This window comes from Lytechinus pictus, chromosome 18, assembly GCF_037042905.1.
Source record: "Lytechinus pictus isolate F3 Inbred chromosome 18, Lp3.0, whole genome shotgun sequence".
In the NCBI taxonomy this organism is placed as follows: domain Eukaryota; kingdom Metazoa; phylum Echinodermata; class Echinoidea; order Temnopleuroida; family Toxopneustidae; genus Lytechinus; species Lytechinus pictus.
The window spans coordinates 11,334,460-11,349,550 of record NC_087262.1 but is presented as its reverse complement, the minus strand read 5'-3'; the positions used below and the strand labels follow the sequence as shown (position 1 = coordinate 11,349,550).

Genomic DNA, 15,091 nt, shown 5'->3' with positions numbered 1-15,091 from the left:
TATAACTGTAAATAATTCATTCGTTCTAATTAGCCGGTGGGGTTTCACTTAGTTAGGGAAATGTTTGCACGCTATTCTAGACGTCAATGTTGACATAGCTAAGTGATATTTGCCAAAAGGAAACAGAAAATGTTTATCGATCATTATAATATTTAAGAATTTGATAGGGCTCAACAAAAGTGATATTGAATCGAAGAGTTATACAGATTTTTTTCCTTCGAACAGATAAGGGGATGAATAGTTACGCCTGTGGCTATGACATTTCTATCTAACAAACATTTAGTAACCTTTTCTTCCTTATCTCTAGAACGTTATATGCCCCCTCTTAGTCAGAAATATCGTTTCTGTATTGGCTTTCGTTCTATTCTTCTCTACATGGATCCTTGATATTCATATATGTATATACAGTAAGTATTGTAATTGAATTTTATAGTAAAAAAATAGAAAGTAAAATTTGAGTAAAAATACTAATTAAAAAATAGGCCTTAAGTTATACAGCCAGTTTTTAGCGGTTCAAGACTTCCGAGAAGAACATAGGACAAAAGAAGGAAGGAGAAAGTAATGTAGAGAAAGAAACAAGGAAAGAGAGAGAGAGAGAAAGAAAGCGCGCGCGAGAGAGAGAGAGAGAGAAAGAGGGGGAGAGAGGGGAGATAGAATAAGAGAGAGGGGGAGAGAGTTGCTCAGATAGACAGGACGAGACATGAAAGAAAATATAGAAAAATAAAGAGGGAAAAGCAGAAAAAATGATGAATTAAACAAAAAGTGAGAAATCTAGAGAAGGAGTAGGAAAGAGAAAGAGAAAAAATAAGAAAAGATAGAAATAGAAAGAAGGGGAGAGTTTCTCAGACATGGAGATAGAGAACAGAAATGGAAAGAGAAGGATAAAGGAGGAAAGGAAAGGGAGTAATAGAAATTATGAGTCTTATGCAAGTAATGTAACCACGATTACCGTAATAAAAGAAATAAAAAGTCCACGAAAATTGCAATTGGTATCGTACCATAAAATCAATTTAATACAGAGGATAGTCATCACACCAAAATGTAAACATAAAATCCAATGAATATACAAATACTAATGTTTGAAATCTACAACCATTTACCAAATAATTACTTTAATTGTAAAATAACACATCATGTAAGAAAATGTATGCATTCATATCCAATCGTCGGTCAGATTTATGAAATCTTCGCAATTCTACTGGAATGTACGTTAAATGCATAAGTATTACCCAGCCTCTCGGTAATATGTACTTTTAATACAATCTGGATATACAAACAAGACTAACGATTCCTGATAAAATTGTGGGGAGGAACTTTTATGTCCTTAAAAATTAAAGCACAACATAAAGAAAACTATAAAAATGAAGAAGGAACTTGACACAGGCCTTGTCACATCAGACGTTAATTTGATTTCACTTGAGTCAAGTTCATAACTTAAAAACATCGTTTTTATTAGGCATGTTGAAAAATATTACGATTTTAAATACCGCCATCTTACGAACATGAAATGGAATGTTTCTATCAACGCGTTTGAACGGTATTTGAATGGTTAGTGGAATTTCAAATAACCAGCAATTCGTAATTAATCCACACACATTACAATAACATGGGAGCTTAACTCCTTACCTACTGAAAAACCTACCTGCGCAAAGATTACAGGGGGAATACGGGACTCAGAAATCAATGTGTTAATTTAATAATGTTTTACATCTTTTGCGGATTATTGCCCCATATTGACATATAAACATTTGTCTATGATTATCGTCTCTTCGTTCAACCGCTGTTATCTATACTCATAATCTATAAAACAGTATCCAAATGTGTGTTTATTTCTTTATTTTGAATCTATTAGGATGAAATAGATATCATTGAATCTACTATTCTAAATCGTAATATATATTCTTTAAAAAAAAACGAGCACGTTACTTAGACTCACTTGTTTTGTTTGTGTTTTTTGTAACTTGAATTACGGGTGTTGGAACCTTTTAGGTATTATATTCATTTATTTCATACGTCACCAAAATTAAAGCATTATAATAATCCATCACACTGTTTTAAATGTAATAACAGTGTGATTGATAAGTAGCTGCCTATGAAATTATTGATGTGAAATTATGACGTTTAATCTTCAAGAACTAATGCTTAAGCATTGCATTAAAACTAGATAGGGCTCACTCCCAGATAAGATGAAAAACAAAAACATATATCGCTATAGCCTTCTAAAGCAGCTCGAGCTAATTAGCCTACTAAATAATTTAATGCGAGCTGAGATAGTCGGCGCGTCTGCAGATCACATACGGGAACACTCTCCCCGGGAAGGAAGATCATAAAGGCTCCTAATCCTGAACAAAACTGACGCAAAAGTCAGTGGAATTCATTTAGAAACCTGGCAAATCACTTACTTAAAGTATATGATCGAGTTTACGATATTACATCAAGATGCTAATGACAAAACCGTCGCAAATGCGTGCGTTTTTGCACGCAATATGAAGGAGGAAAGCGATTCACACGATGTTGTTATGCAGGCAGCGAGGAAAGCACTAATTATATTGGGCAGGTTTCAAAGTCTTTCGCCAACATGTTGGGGGGGGGGGTGGGCTTTGAAAAAGGGAAACTTTGGTTTGATCATAAATCAGATAATCAAACGCAAGTCCCACAAAAGAGTGCATCTGATAGGTTGAAAATCAAATTGCGTTTAATTGCATTTTTCCTGCAATGGTACCAGAACTATAGTGTAGTCTATACTGGCATCACAAAACCCACTGCACGAACTGATAGCCCATTCTTTCAAATTATTCATCTGCATGATAAGTTCCACCATAATTATTAACATGACACATATAATCAATAATAAAAAATGCTACTGGTCAATTAAAATAACATATACATAACACAATGTTGAAAATTTTCAATTTTAACAATCAAAATCGTTGTTTTTAATTGCGGTTAATCGTAATTATTACGTTTCTATAGGTTTTGGCGTTCGTGCCAAAAATAAAAATCGCCAACGGCAGTCCAAATGCTCCACATTTTCCTCTTTATCTTATTCCAATGATAAACCAGAATATCTCAGAACATTTGTGAACACAACAAATGAATAAAGGGAATAACGCTGATTCGTAACAAAATTTCTGAACCTTATCTTACTAACATTTACACACTATAAGTAAAATTTATTTGTTGATAACTAATTAAGGGATTTATATATCCCCTCCTCCATGAAAACATTCATCTATCAATATAGTGTTTTATGAGATACTGATTTAAACACTGCAAAAACGCCGGTGTTACTTTAACACCAGTCTGGTTTCTATTTCGGTCCACACCATAGAAGCGTTGAAACAACACCAGTTAAGAATCAAACCGATATTGGTTTAAGTTTTAACACTTATTGGTGTTCCTTTAATGCCAAATTTGTGTTAGCCTAACGCTAAACCGGTGTTGTTTCAACACCCTATCTGGTGTGGACCGATAGAGATACCAGGCTGGTGTTAATTAACACCGGTATTTTTGCAGTGAACAAATCATGTCATTAAACCGAGTTTCATTCTTTAATAAGATTTCCAACTCGAATATAATTCACATCATGTACAATAACTGATGACCAAATAGTTCAAAACATAAACGTAAAATAAACGGGTGATGATATCAAATTTCTGAAAGATATAAAAGTTTATCTTTACTGATACAGAATTTATGATCTGTATGTACAAAACCGATGTTACCATTATAACAGACTTAGGACCTCTTATATCTTACCAGAATTACCAGATGTATTCGATTTCCTTGGATCATACTTTCGTATAGCGAGCATAACTTTACAAAAAGTCCAAACACGTTTTTCAAATTTTCTTTTTATATATTTACCTCTTAATGGTAGTGAAGATGTGTTGGCCCACTGTAAAAGGAAACATGCAGGTTGGTTGAGTCAAACAACACCTAATGCTGTGTAAATTTTACGCAATGTTGTGTGACAATAACAAATGAGAGTTACCAATGTGACCCAACCAACAACCATACATTTCCTGTAACCAAATACTGGTCATTTGTGTTTACGCAACCTTTTTAGAGTGATGTTCATAAGACCTTCCAAAAACTCCTGCGTCTAATTGACGTTTCATAAACCATCTTAGCAATATTCTCTCCACAGCCACGGTATCTGGCAGTATCTATTCGTTGGTCTATCAAACGTATTATCTTTTAATATTTATGTCTACACAAAGAACCGAAATTCGATCTCATTCCAGTGGATTTCGGCGGATTAGAGAGATGATCTCTCGAGTTTTGCTTCTTTACAAACAGAGCGTATGCCGGCATAAGCGAACCTGTCCGACCGTCACCTCTAGACATGTTAGAGGTAGAACGTGTTTTGTATAATAAACCTCGCGAATCAGCCAACATGAGTTTAAATTTGGATTCTCTGTATAAAAAAACGAAGAAAAGTGAACAGTCATAGTCGATGATTCGAGGCTTTCGTTTACGAACACGCTTCTAATAGTTGTTATCTGTCTGCTTGTAATTCCTAGGATACCACGGCCATTTTTTGTTCCGGTGAATGGGAGGAAATTTGGGAGGAATGTTCCCCATGGACAGGACAATGGCACTCTAACGTGCACAAGAGTCCTTGGGGCCACAGTATACGGAATAAAATCCTGACATTTAATTGTACAATGCTGCTCTTCAGGCCATTTTTTTTACTGCTACTATTTTAGTACTGTCACTTTAGAATAATTGCTACTACCACTATTGTTTCTTGAAATCTAAGAAACATTAAAACAATTTGCATCCATACGTAACCAGTTCCTCAATTCTTAAGTAGACTCTTCAAATAAATATCAATATAATGTATTCGCTTCCTATTATATCTTGGTATTAATCTTCTTGCTCCGATAGAGAGCTATAATCCAGCTGCCTTGCCACAACTTTATGAACATAGGGATTCTTGGATTTTGCCTTATTATCTGTCCGCGAGCCGGCAAAGCCGTTCATGTTATCACTCGAGTCAGATTTCTCCACGTTGGTAGGCCCATCAAGTCTTCCATTGCCGAGTTTATCCATGCCGAATGCGTCGTACTGCTTATAGGAAGAGTTAATGCCATCCTTCTGGCTGCGTTTGTATTCGTCTTTGACGCTTTGGTAGAGGCCAGTGGCTGGTTCCTCTGTGAGAAGGATGGTGTCTTCGTGCGACTGTGGTGTCATGTCATAGACCCGGCGAAGGAATATGAGCAGCGGTACGTAAGCTAATGTGAAGACACCGATGATAATGTTGAGGTTCAGGAAACCAACCCCTTGAACAATCTGGCCAGCCAGGATTGGACCAATGGCGTAAGCGAGCGAGTAAGATATATCCGCGATGGCGTAGATGCTCCCGTAGACTGGGTTATGCCGGACGTCCACAAGGTAGCCCAGGATTGGCAGAAGAGCTGTATCAACAAGAGCGATACCGAAGCAGATGCCACACAGAGGAACTATAAGAACTCCAAATGTCTTACAGAATGGGACTATGAAGGTACTGAGTCCTATGATGGCCATGCCAATGGCTGCCATTAGCCATTGGTAATGGGGCGCTCGAGAAGCGAGCTTGACCGTTATGATGACACCAATGACGTGAGGAAAGAAGGCTGGGAGCCAGATGATTCCTGTTTGCCAACTGACTGCCTGCATCGTGTCCTCCATCCATAACGCCATGGTAGGTTCTAAAAACGCTAGTGCGACGTTTGACATTGAAAGTGCACCTGCTGCTACCGCTATATACGGATCAATGATAAGTTTATAGATTGGTGTACCACTTGGCATTTGCCATCTTCTTTCGGAGTAGGGTTTGACCACAAATAGCAGCATAAATCCATCGGTTAGTGAGATGAAGGCTAGAATTACGAAGGGTACGACCTTGCCAGCGAATTCGTAGAGAACGCCTCCGAATGGAGGAGCGACGAGACACCCAAAAGAGATGAACGCGAGGGCAATACCCAACGCACGACTTCGCTCATGCTCCGATGTGAACCGATCCGCAATCATGGCAAGACCAGCAGTATCCGCGAAGGCAGAACCAACACCCTGTAGACTTCTTGCGAAGAACAGTACACCGTAACTCTTCCCGAAGGCAAACACCGTAGTTGCAATGAACATTATCACCAATCCTATCATCATGGGTATGTCATATCCAATCTTGTCAATCAACGTCCCAGAGAACGGATTCACGAAAAGCTGGATAATTGCTTTTGAGGCAAAGAGAATACCAATGGCAACATTTTCATTTTTATACTCTACATCAACATCATCCCTGGAAGAGTTGGTAATGTTCGAATATAAGGACGAGTTTGTACCAGGGAGGGGTGTCGGTGTTACCGTGTCCCAAGCTCCTATTGACCTCAGAAAATCTGGGATGATGGGAACTATAACCATGTACAACATATTGTCCAGAAGAAGAGCTATGCAGACGATGATGAGGATGAACCGCTTCTGCGTTACCGGGTTCGTTATTCTTGTCTTGGCAGTTCCAATGAATTCCGTCATCCGCTCCTTCGTCTCATCAATGTTAAATTGCGGCATTTGCATCTGGGGCATTTGCATTTGTGGCATCTGCATCTTGGCTTACGTCTCTCCTGTCCTTACCGTGAGAAACCAAGTGATCAGGCAGGAATGTGCTACCCGGAAGTTGGTGAGCAGGTCGACCCCGTGAACAGTGGATATTTAAAACCTGGATGCAGAAAGAAACAAAAAAGAGGAGCCGACGATTAGCCTTCAAGATTTGGAAAGGTTCGAAAAAGCAATAAGTGGGGTTGGCATCCAAGTTTTAGTGTTCGCCCGCTCCTCAATTTGAATATTGTCATAATGATGTCGGGCGACAAAATGGAGGGCGGGGATGAAGTACTCTCTCTCGACATGACTGTCTGCTGGAAAGTTTTAATATATTTTCCCCCATAAAAATTCTTGCTGAGTATATGCACATTTTGTATTTCTTTCCTTTATTAGGAGGGGGGGGGGGCCTTTGGGAATTTTATCCATCTTTTTTTTTTCATTTCAATCCACTGTTCAACGGGTTCGACCTGCTGAAAGAAACAACTCAGAGTGGCAGACATTTATTGCTTTCTTAGTGAGTTTTAACGAGCAATGTTATGCATTTATACTTTATAATCTGAAATAAATGTCCTTGGTTGAGGTGCAAGATGATGTGATTAACAAATGAACGTGTTCACCCAGTATTGATAAGCAGAATAAGGATGGAAGTCATCCAGAAGGTCAGCCGCAATGATAATAGAACATTCACGATGAAAGAGAGGAACTATGTGAAGAGTTAAAATTGATGAGTCGAGCCATGAATGGTACATTTTCGAATCGATGATAACATTGATATATAGCTTGTTCATATAAGTCAGGTATGTGAATGTAAGTGCATCATTCAACAACAACAGCAACATCGAGGTTTCCAAGACGTCTCACAATAATAATAATCTCATAATAATGCTGAAGGTTACGCCGGCGAAACTGACTCAAACCGACCGGTTGTATGAGATTGGCATTGACGTTATATGTTTGATCGGTCTGGAGTCGGTTTCGCTGGTACGACTGAAACATAATAATTATGCGCTCTACCTCTTCCTGCAAAAAGAGTTAAGCATTAGCTGAGAAACCGATCTTTAAAAGTATAGGAACACGGACGACAATAATCTTCATACTTCAAATAAAATTGTACAATATAGCAACTGGGGTGTAATTAGTGTTGATTGAGTATATTTTATGCACACCTACCCTTCTTTATTTCCTGCAATTATTTGTTATTTTTTACGACTTTTACCACTTGATGTAGTATTTTAGAGGGATGGGGAGGAGCACAGGCCTCATGGCGACTGAAGGTACACCACCGAGTAGCACGGTGGAGTGAAGTGAGATAGAACGGAATGGATCGCGTTTCTTCCACAAGTGGTGTGAAGGACCTGTAGTCACGCGGTGACCAGACACTTGAATGCGCGCTACTCCCGTATTACTATCTCTATTTTCATTACTCGATCCAGTGGTGTACAGATGGGGGAGCTTGAGGTCGCTGCCCCCCCCCCCAGAAAAAAAAGGAAAGAGACAAGGGCGAAATATATCATTACCTGAACATTTTGTCGAAATCTGTCACAAAATTTAATTTTTGTAATAAAAATGACGAAATTTTTGCTCACTCGCGTCGCTCGCAACTTTTAATACATTTTGTCCAGTACACAATTTCTGCCCCCTCAAAATTTTGGACTCATAACGCCACTGATTTGATCTACACCAGCATCAGAACGCCGGAGACAAATATGAATATGGACCGGTGGATGGAGGGGGGGGGGGTAGGAGGTGTGAAGAGTGAAAGGGAGGAATTCACAGGAAGCGTTTGTGTATGTGCGTGTGCATAGGTAATTACCACCAACCGTGGACTGTGTTTGACAGAACACTATCAGACCGGGGAAGTTTGACAAAACATGGAATGTATGTTGTATGTTTGTGGGTGTGAGCGGGTATGGGTGCAAGGGTAAGCGTCCAGGAGAGGAAGGGGATAGGCTATACTGAGATGATGGTAATGATATTTCTATTTTAGAAGCTGTTACACGCTAAAGGGTGGTAAAAGAGATTGGCACGTCCCCTAGCTTCTCAATCAAGAATTTAAATATCAAATTGTCAACAACTAATAATTACCATGGTGTTAACAGCTTGACATTCGAGATATCACACAAAAATTGTTCCTCTGCTTCCTTGCCTTTGCCAATTTGTTCGATTTAATTTAAGAAAATATCTGGGTAATCAGAAAAGGGTGACGAACTTTATTTTTCATTTAATCAGTAAAACCATGGAACTACTAGCCTGATAGTACCATGCCATAAACGCGTCGAACTGATGCACTACGTATATACGCTTTTCGCTGTGCTTGATTCCGAACTTTCTTACAACGAAGGATATCATTTTTGGCCTGAAGCGTTCTGAAATGAAGCTGACATTAAGCATGTAAAAGGTTTTTCAAAGTGAACCTCACCCCACCTCTGTTTCTTGCATTGCGGTTCATACGGCAGGGTAAAACAAAAATCAAATTAGCGATGTAATACAACCGTTAATGTTCTCCTCAGATCACAGAGTAAATGTTCAGGAGTGCATGATAGGGGCAAAAGGGGGAGCAGAAAACTTGGCGTGGTATGAGGAGAGAGTAAAAGGCTCTTGACTTCATCTTGTTCTCAAGAATATCTTAACCGTGTCTACCATCAAATCGTAGGAAGTGATGTTTCCTAAGAATTGATTGTGACGCAAAGTCATATTTTGTAAGATTCAAGTGTAACCTAGACAGTATAAACAAATATCACGCTTTTTTAAGCCCGTGACCCTAACAACAAGTTGTTTAAACTTTAACACAATTGTTTAAACTTTTTTTTATGAAATTCTTTAAACGTTTTCAACATCTTATTAAAAAGAACCGTTCAGATTGACCGGCTTAAGCAACCTGCTTGAAACTTTAAACAGCATTTTACAGTGTATAGTCGTGTATTACAGGATTTAAGTGCCATTTATCAATTTTCGCAAAGAGGCCATTCTGCATTTTGATCGAGTGGAATAATTTCCGCGATAGCTCAGTCGGTAGAGCGGGGGATTCGTATTCTGGTGACCCGGGTTCGATTCACACTTGGTGCGCTAGTGCCCTTTGGTAAGGCATTTATCCTAATTACCAGGTCCTTCGGAGAGGACCTTAAGCCGTCGGTCCTATGGTTGCTTGCTTACAAGCATTCATGCTTTCTTAGCAATCAGGTAAAAAATCCCCACCAATCAATCAATACTACTTCATTTCCTGAGCAATCCCGGGCCAGTTTCAGAAACAAAAAAAAATCATATTTTCCAATCTCAAATAACATGATTAACCACTGTCTTCCTTCACTTCTTAAACTTAGAGGTTTCAAATAATTTCAGCAGGAAAATACCCTTGTTCACTTTTTTTAATAGTAACATTCTCGGCTGTCACCAAGTTTCGGATGTGGGCGGTTGCAACTGACGATCGAGTAAAACAGTATATTGGGTCATGGCCCTATGAAGCGGGGGTACTAAAGCACCTCAAGATTTTCCTTGGGGGTGCTGCGTTTATTATTTTCCATAGGCAGCACCCCCTGGAATTCAGGTGGGTTTTTAAAAGATTGAGAAATGTAATCGAAATAACTTATATTTTGTAGTGAAAGCTTTTCTTTTCTTTTCTTTTTTTTTCGGGACCAAAAGGACCTTCATTTTGTAGTGGACCCCCCTTTTTTTGCTTGTCAAATTTACATCAGCACTCCTAGTGAGAACAATCGTTCCCCGGGCTCTGTATTCGGTTCACGCAAGCGACAAACGTCAAGATAAAAGAAAATATGTAACAGATTATAAAAGGTTAAATCATTCAATAAAACTACGGAGAGAAAGAGAGAATGGGGAGAGCCTAAGAGAGCAAGGGCTCACAGAAAACCACCTCTAAAGTTATATCATTCATGTTTAATCACAATCGAATGCTGGTGATGTCTAAAATCGTTTTCGCTCTCGATAAAAGTGTATTTAGCTTCTCAAAATTGATAGACCGGAATGATCATCCTGCATACAATTTTACAAATTCATTAAGGCACATTCATGTTGTTCTATCGATCACCCGACGGGTTTCAATACCTGCAATTCTTGATGAGATTAATCCGAAACTGTCATGTATTCCGGGAAAATTAAAAATAAATTTTCACTAAACATCGAAATCAATCGAACTTCATTTATGTCTTCTGTGACAAGTGCCCGTCAGTCTCAGCAGCACTGGAGGCAACATATGAAGGGATTAATCACAGATCTCTCATTTTCATTAGCGGATATGAACGAAGTGTGACGGATGAATATAATTCTCATTTCAAGAAACCACCCGAGAGCTTCGCAGTGTTCTAAGAACTTCCTCAATCTCATTCCGCATTCACACCTATTAAACAATGATGGGGGGAAACAACCCTTCGATCATCCCAAATTGCTTTAAAGGACAAGTCCACCCCGACAAAAAGTTGATTTGAATAAAAAGAGAAAAATTCAACAAGCATAACACTGAAAATTTCATCAAAATCGGATGTAAAATAAGAAAGCTACACCATTTTAAAGTTTCGCTTATTTTCACAAAACAGTTATATTCACATCCTGGTTGGTATGCAAATGAAGGGACTGATGACATCACCCACTCACTATTTATTTTGTATTCTGTTATATGAAATATGAAATATTCCAATTTTCTCCCCTTTGTCATGTGAAATTGATAATATTTAACATTTTGTGGTTCAGTCAAATTTTACATTTTTGTCAATTCTGTAAAAATTGAAATATTGTATAATTCAAACAATAAAAAAAAACTAAAGAAATAGTGAGTGATGGACATCATCGACTCTCTCATTTGTATATCACTGAGTTTTGCATATAACTATTTTGAGAAATATAAGCGAAACTTTAAAATGTCATAACTTTCTTATTTTACATCCGATTTTGATGAAATTTCAGCGTTATGCTTGTTAGATTTTTCTGTATTGATTCAAATCAACATTTTTCTGGGGTGGACGTGACCTTTAAGAATGCTAGGGAGCCCGTCTGACTGAATGTGCTGGGGCTCGTATCATAAAGGACTTGCAACTGTTGTAACTTTGCCATTATAGCAACCACCACGGAAAACTTGATTATGATGGGCTGCTGAGCCCTGTTACCACAGAAGATGCCATTATGGTAAAGTTTCAACAGTTGCAAGTTCTTTATGACTCGGGCCCCAGATCTTCTATGCATACGTGTGCCCATTAATCCTACATGGTGTACATTGGGAACCTCTTGCGCCACACTTTCCAATATCCAGCCAACTACAGGTGAAAAACCATAATAATGTTATTCGCCTTTGGACTTGACAACGGAGGTTGGGGGATCGATTTCTTCATTTTTTTTTCAAAGCGATCTGCTTTTAGCTGGAAATCCAAGCCTTATACGTAAACAATTTTCGGATCTAGATTGATGGAGAAAGACTACAATAGCCCTTGAAAATGATTGCATCACAAGTATTATTTAAGGAGTAATCAGATCAACTACCAACCAATAGCAACGATAATGAGATGCCTTATTATCAAAGACTACGAACGAACTACCTCATGGCATATGGTTGGCTTACGTGTAAAAAACTACACGTCTACGTTTAACGTCTGACCGACCTCAGGACTTTTAATTATCAATCAATGAATGATCTACAATACTCAAATATATCATTACCGAATAGGTCATAGCTCTAAACTTGACGGATATTTGGTATGTAAACGACTAACCATTTGATAATTCACTTCCTTGACTCTGCATAATATCCTTTGAATCTTGATCGCCATGCGCCGTTCTCAATCTTTAATTCCCGACCTTTCGTTCGAGAACGCGAACGCTTATTTACAACGGTAGTTGATTTTGGAAGAGACTTTTGGGACCTTCGTCATGGTCGTAAAACTCTGTCCTGCAATGCAAATTGTGTGATATGAATTTTTTTTCGTTTCGCATCTGGAACGGAAACATTCAATCTGCGTTCCGTGTGCAAAATTCTGGTTGCTACTATGGTAACAGCGATATGTCCGATTTAGGACGACTTTCCAGAGCCACATTTGATTCTGCCCAGAGCTCGAGAGGCCGCCCGGGGGGCCCACTTCCATTGAAGAGTGGATACCAGGCGCGACCACGCGTAAAAAGGGAAATAGTGGGCAAGTACGTTACATATAGGCCTATGTAACGTTATAAGGGTGTCATAAACGATGTTTAAAATACTGAAAAGGGGGATATATTTCCAATACTTGTAGGGTTTTACAAGCTAAATACTTGTTAAGAGATGCATTTTCATAATCTGGAAAAGACTTGCTTCCCTTGTTTAGGGTGATTTTCGAAACCCCATGGTCGCGCCTGGTATCCACTTATCAATGGAAGTGGTCCCCTCGGGAATCTTATCCCCCATTTCTGGGGAAAGTAAAACGTAATGCCCATTACATTGTGTGCTAGAGGCATATCGTTTGTGTAGGAGTAAGCAAAAGAAAAAAAACCGTATGTTTAGGCCTATTGCCTATGCCGTGTACATATCAACGCATGCGAAATTATTTCGGCTGGAGAGGTGATCTGACCCATGGAATCAATTGCCAGTGATCCACCAATAATCCACATTAAATGCAATATCGATTCGATGGACTGTAATGATCTATATCTAAGCCTTAATTCAGTAACTTTTTCCTCACTCAATATGTACTCGATTTGTTTCAAAAACCACTTTCTTATCCATATGTCATAATCTATACGATGATGACTATCAGTCGTAATGTACATGCATGTATGGTGTGGGTGTCGCGGGAAAGAATTTGCACACGAAAATCAGATCTGTAGGGCCTGTAACCCCCCTGTAACACAAAGCTTAGCATTGATTGTAGAGCAGTTTTCTACGTTTGATTCTATTGACTATAATGTACAATCAATCTTAAAAATCAAGTGTATGATTAAACATCAACTTTTGCGTTAGAGGACCCTAATATTAGCGTCCGTGAGGTTTGCGAAAGGTTGCTATTATGTCCTTTGACGAGAACTCATCTATCATATATCGTGCCCACCCAGACCTGAAATCCTACTGCAAAAATAATATCCAGTAAATCATATACAAAGTGGTTAATAACTCATTGCCTCACCAGTCAGGGGTAGGCATGGGATATAGGATGTAGGCTGCACACTACAATATGCTTATGGAAAGGCCAACTTATATTTCGATAGGATCCCTCGGACCAGAGGACTTTACTACCTATCGAAAACAGTTTTGTGTGATTGTCATTAATAATGGAAATACTTCTCATTAATGTAATATCATCTCTACCACAATAAATTATGACCACTATTGTGAATAACATACATATCTTCATCTATACCGCTATTATCATCATCAGAAATAGCACCAGCGTGTTATGGCCCTCATCTTGGACGTTATCGTCGTATTATACTGGTCATCATCGTCATCATTGTCCCAACCGTAGTCATCATCATTATCATCATCACTGCCACCTTTTGTATCATCACAACAACCATCACTATAATGACCACTGCCATCATTCCTGCCATCACCATCGCCATCAGCATCATCCTCATCATCCTCAAAATCATGCTCACTATAGAATAATAATAGTTGATGTCACCAGTACTTGGGTATGGCACTCATTCACTCAGAAACTCTGCTATCTGCCTAAGCAACGTAGGAACCATACCATCTACCATATTACATGTATCTACGATAGTATTTGTATGTTTGGTTTACCATACAGTCTGTATGTGATCTAAAGTTGTAGTGACTGGCACCATGGTCATGAAGTAAAATGGCCGATACAGAATAATAAACTTGTTACTCACCAGATTTGTTGCAGTTTCAGTTCTGTATTCTTAACTGAAGAAAATCCTGTTGTATAGAACGCTGTCAGCAAAGGAACCAACTCGGAAGAAGCATTCTAAAAGAAAAAAAAAGAAAGCTAATGAATGAAAGAAGAAATTAAGCGGGTTCATCATAATCGGACATTAATCCCTACTGGAAACACATTGTGTTCACTGTGTGATAAGAGTATATTCATTGTGTTCACAGGGTGTTCACTGTGTGTTCACACTGTGTTCAAGTGTGATGACACTACATTGTATGTTCAGTGTGTTCACAATGTATACACAGTACATTCACTGTGTCGAAAGTGTATTCGTAGTACGTTCACAGTATTTTCACAGTATATTCACTGTGTGTTGATAGTGTATTGCCAGTGTGTTCACACTATTTTCACAGCATATTCACTGTGTGTTGATAGTGTATTCACAGTGTGTGCACAGTGTGTTCACAACATCCTCACAGTATTATTCACTGTGTGTTGATAGTGTATTCGCAGTGTGTTCACAGTATTTCCCCAGCATATTTACAGTGTGCTGATAGTGTATTCGCTGTGTGTTCACACTTTTTTCACAGCATATTTACTGTATGCTGATAGTTTTTTCACAGTGTGTTCCTAGTATGCCTACTTTGTGTTCACAGTATGTTCACAGTGTATTCCCACAGTGGATGTAACGACGTGATTTACTC

The 15,091-nt window shown here is 38.7% G+C and overlaps 1 protein-coding gene across 1 annotated transcript; it reads right to left on the bottom strand.

Moving 5' to 3' along the window:
• Positions 1-982: 982 nt before the first annotated feature.
• Positions 983-14,482, bottom strand: LOC129282284 (probable vesicular acetylcholine transporter-B). The gene is made up of 2 exons (XM_054918215.2): positions 14,386-14,482; positions 983-6,700 (listed from the first exon to the last, which is right to left on the bottom strand). Exon 2 carries the CDS (start codon positions 6,586-6,588, stop codon positions 4,873-4,875), a length of 1,716 nt encoding a protein of 571 aa, XP_054774190.2. The 5' UTR covers positions 6,589-6,700; positions 14,386-14,482; the 3' UTR covers positions 983-4,872.
• Positions 14,483-15,091: the final 609 nt, after the last annotated feature.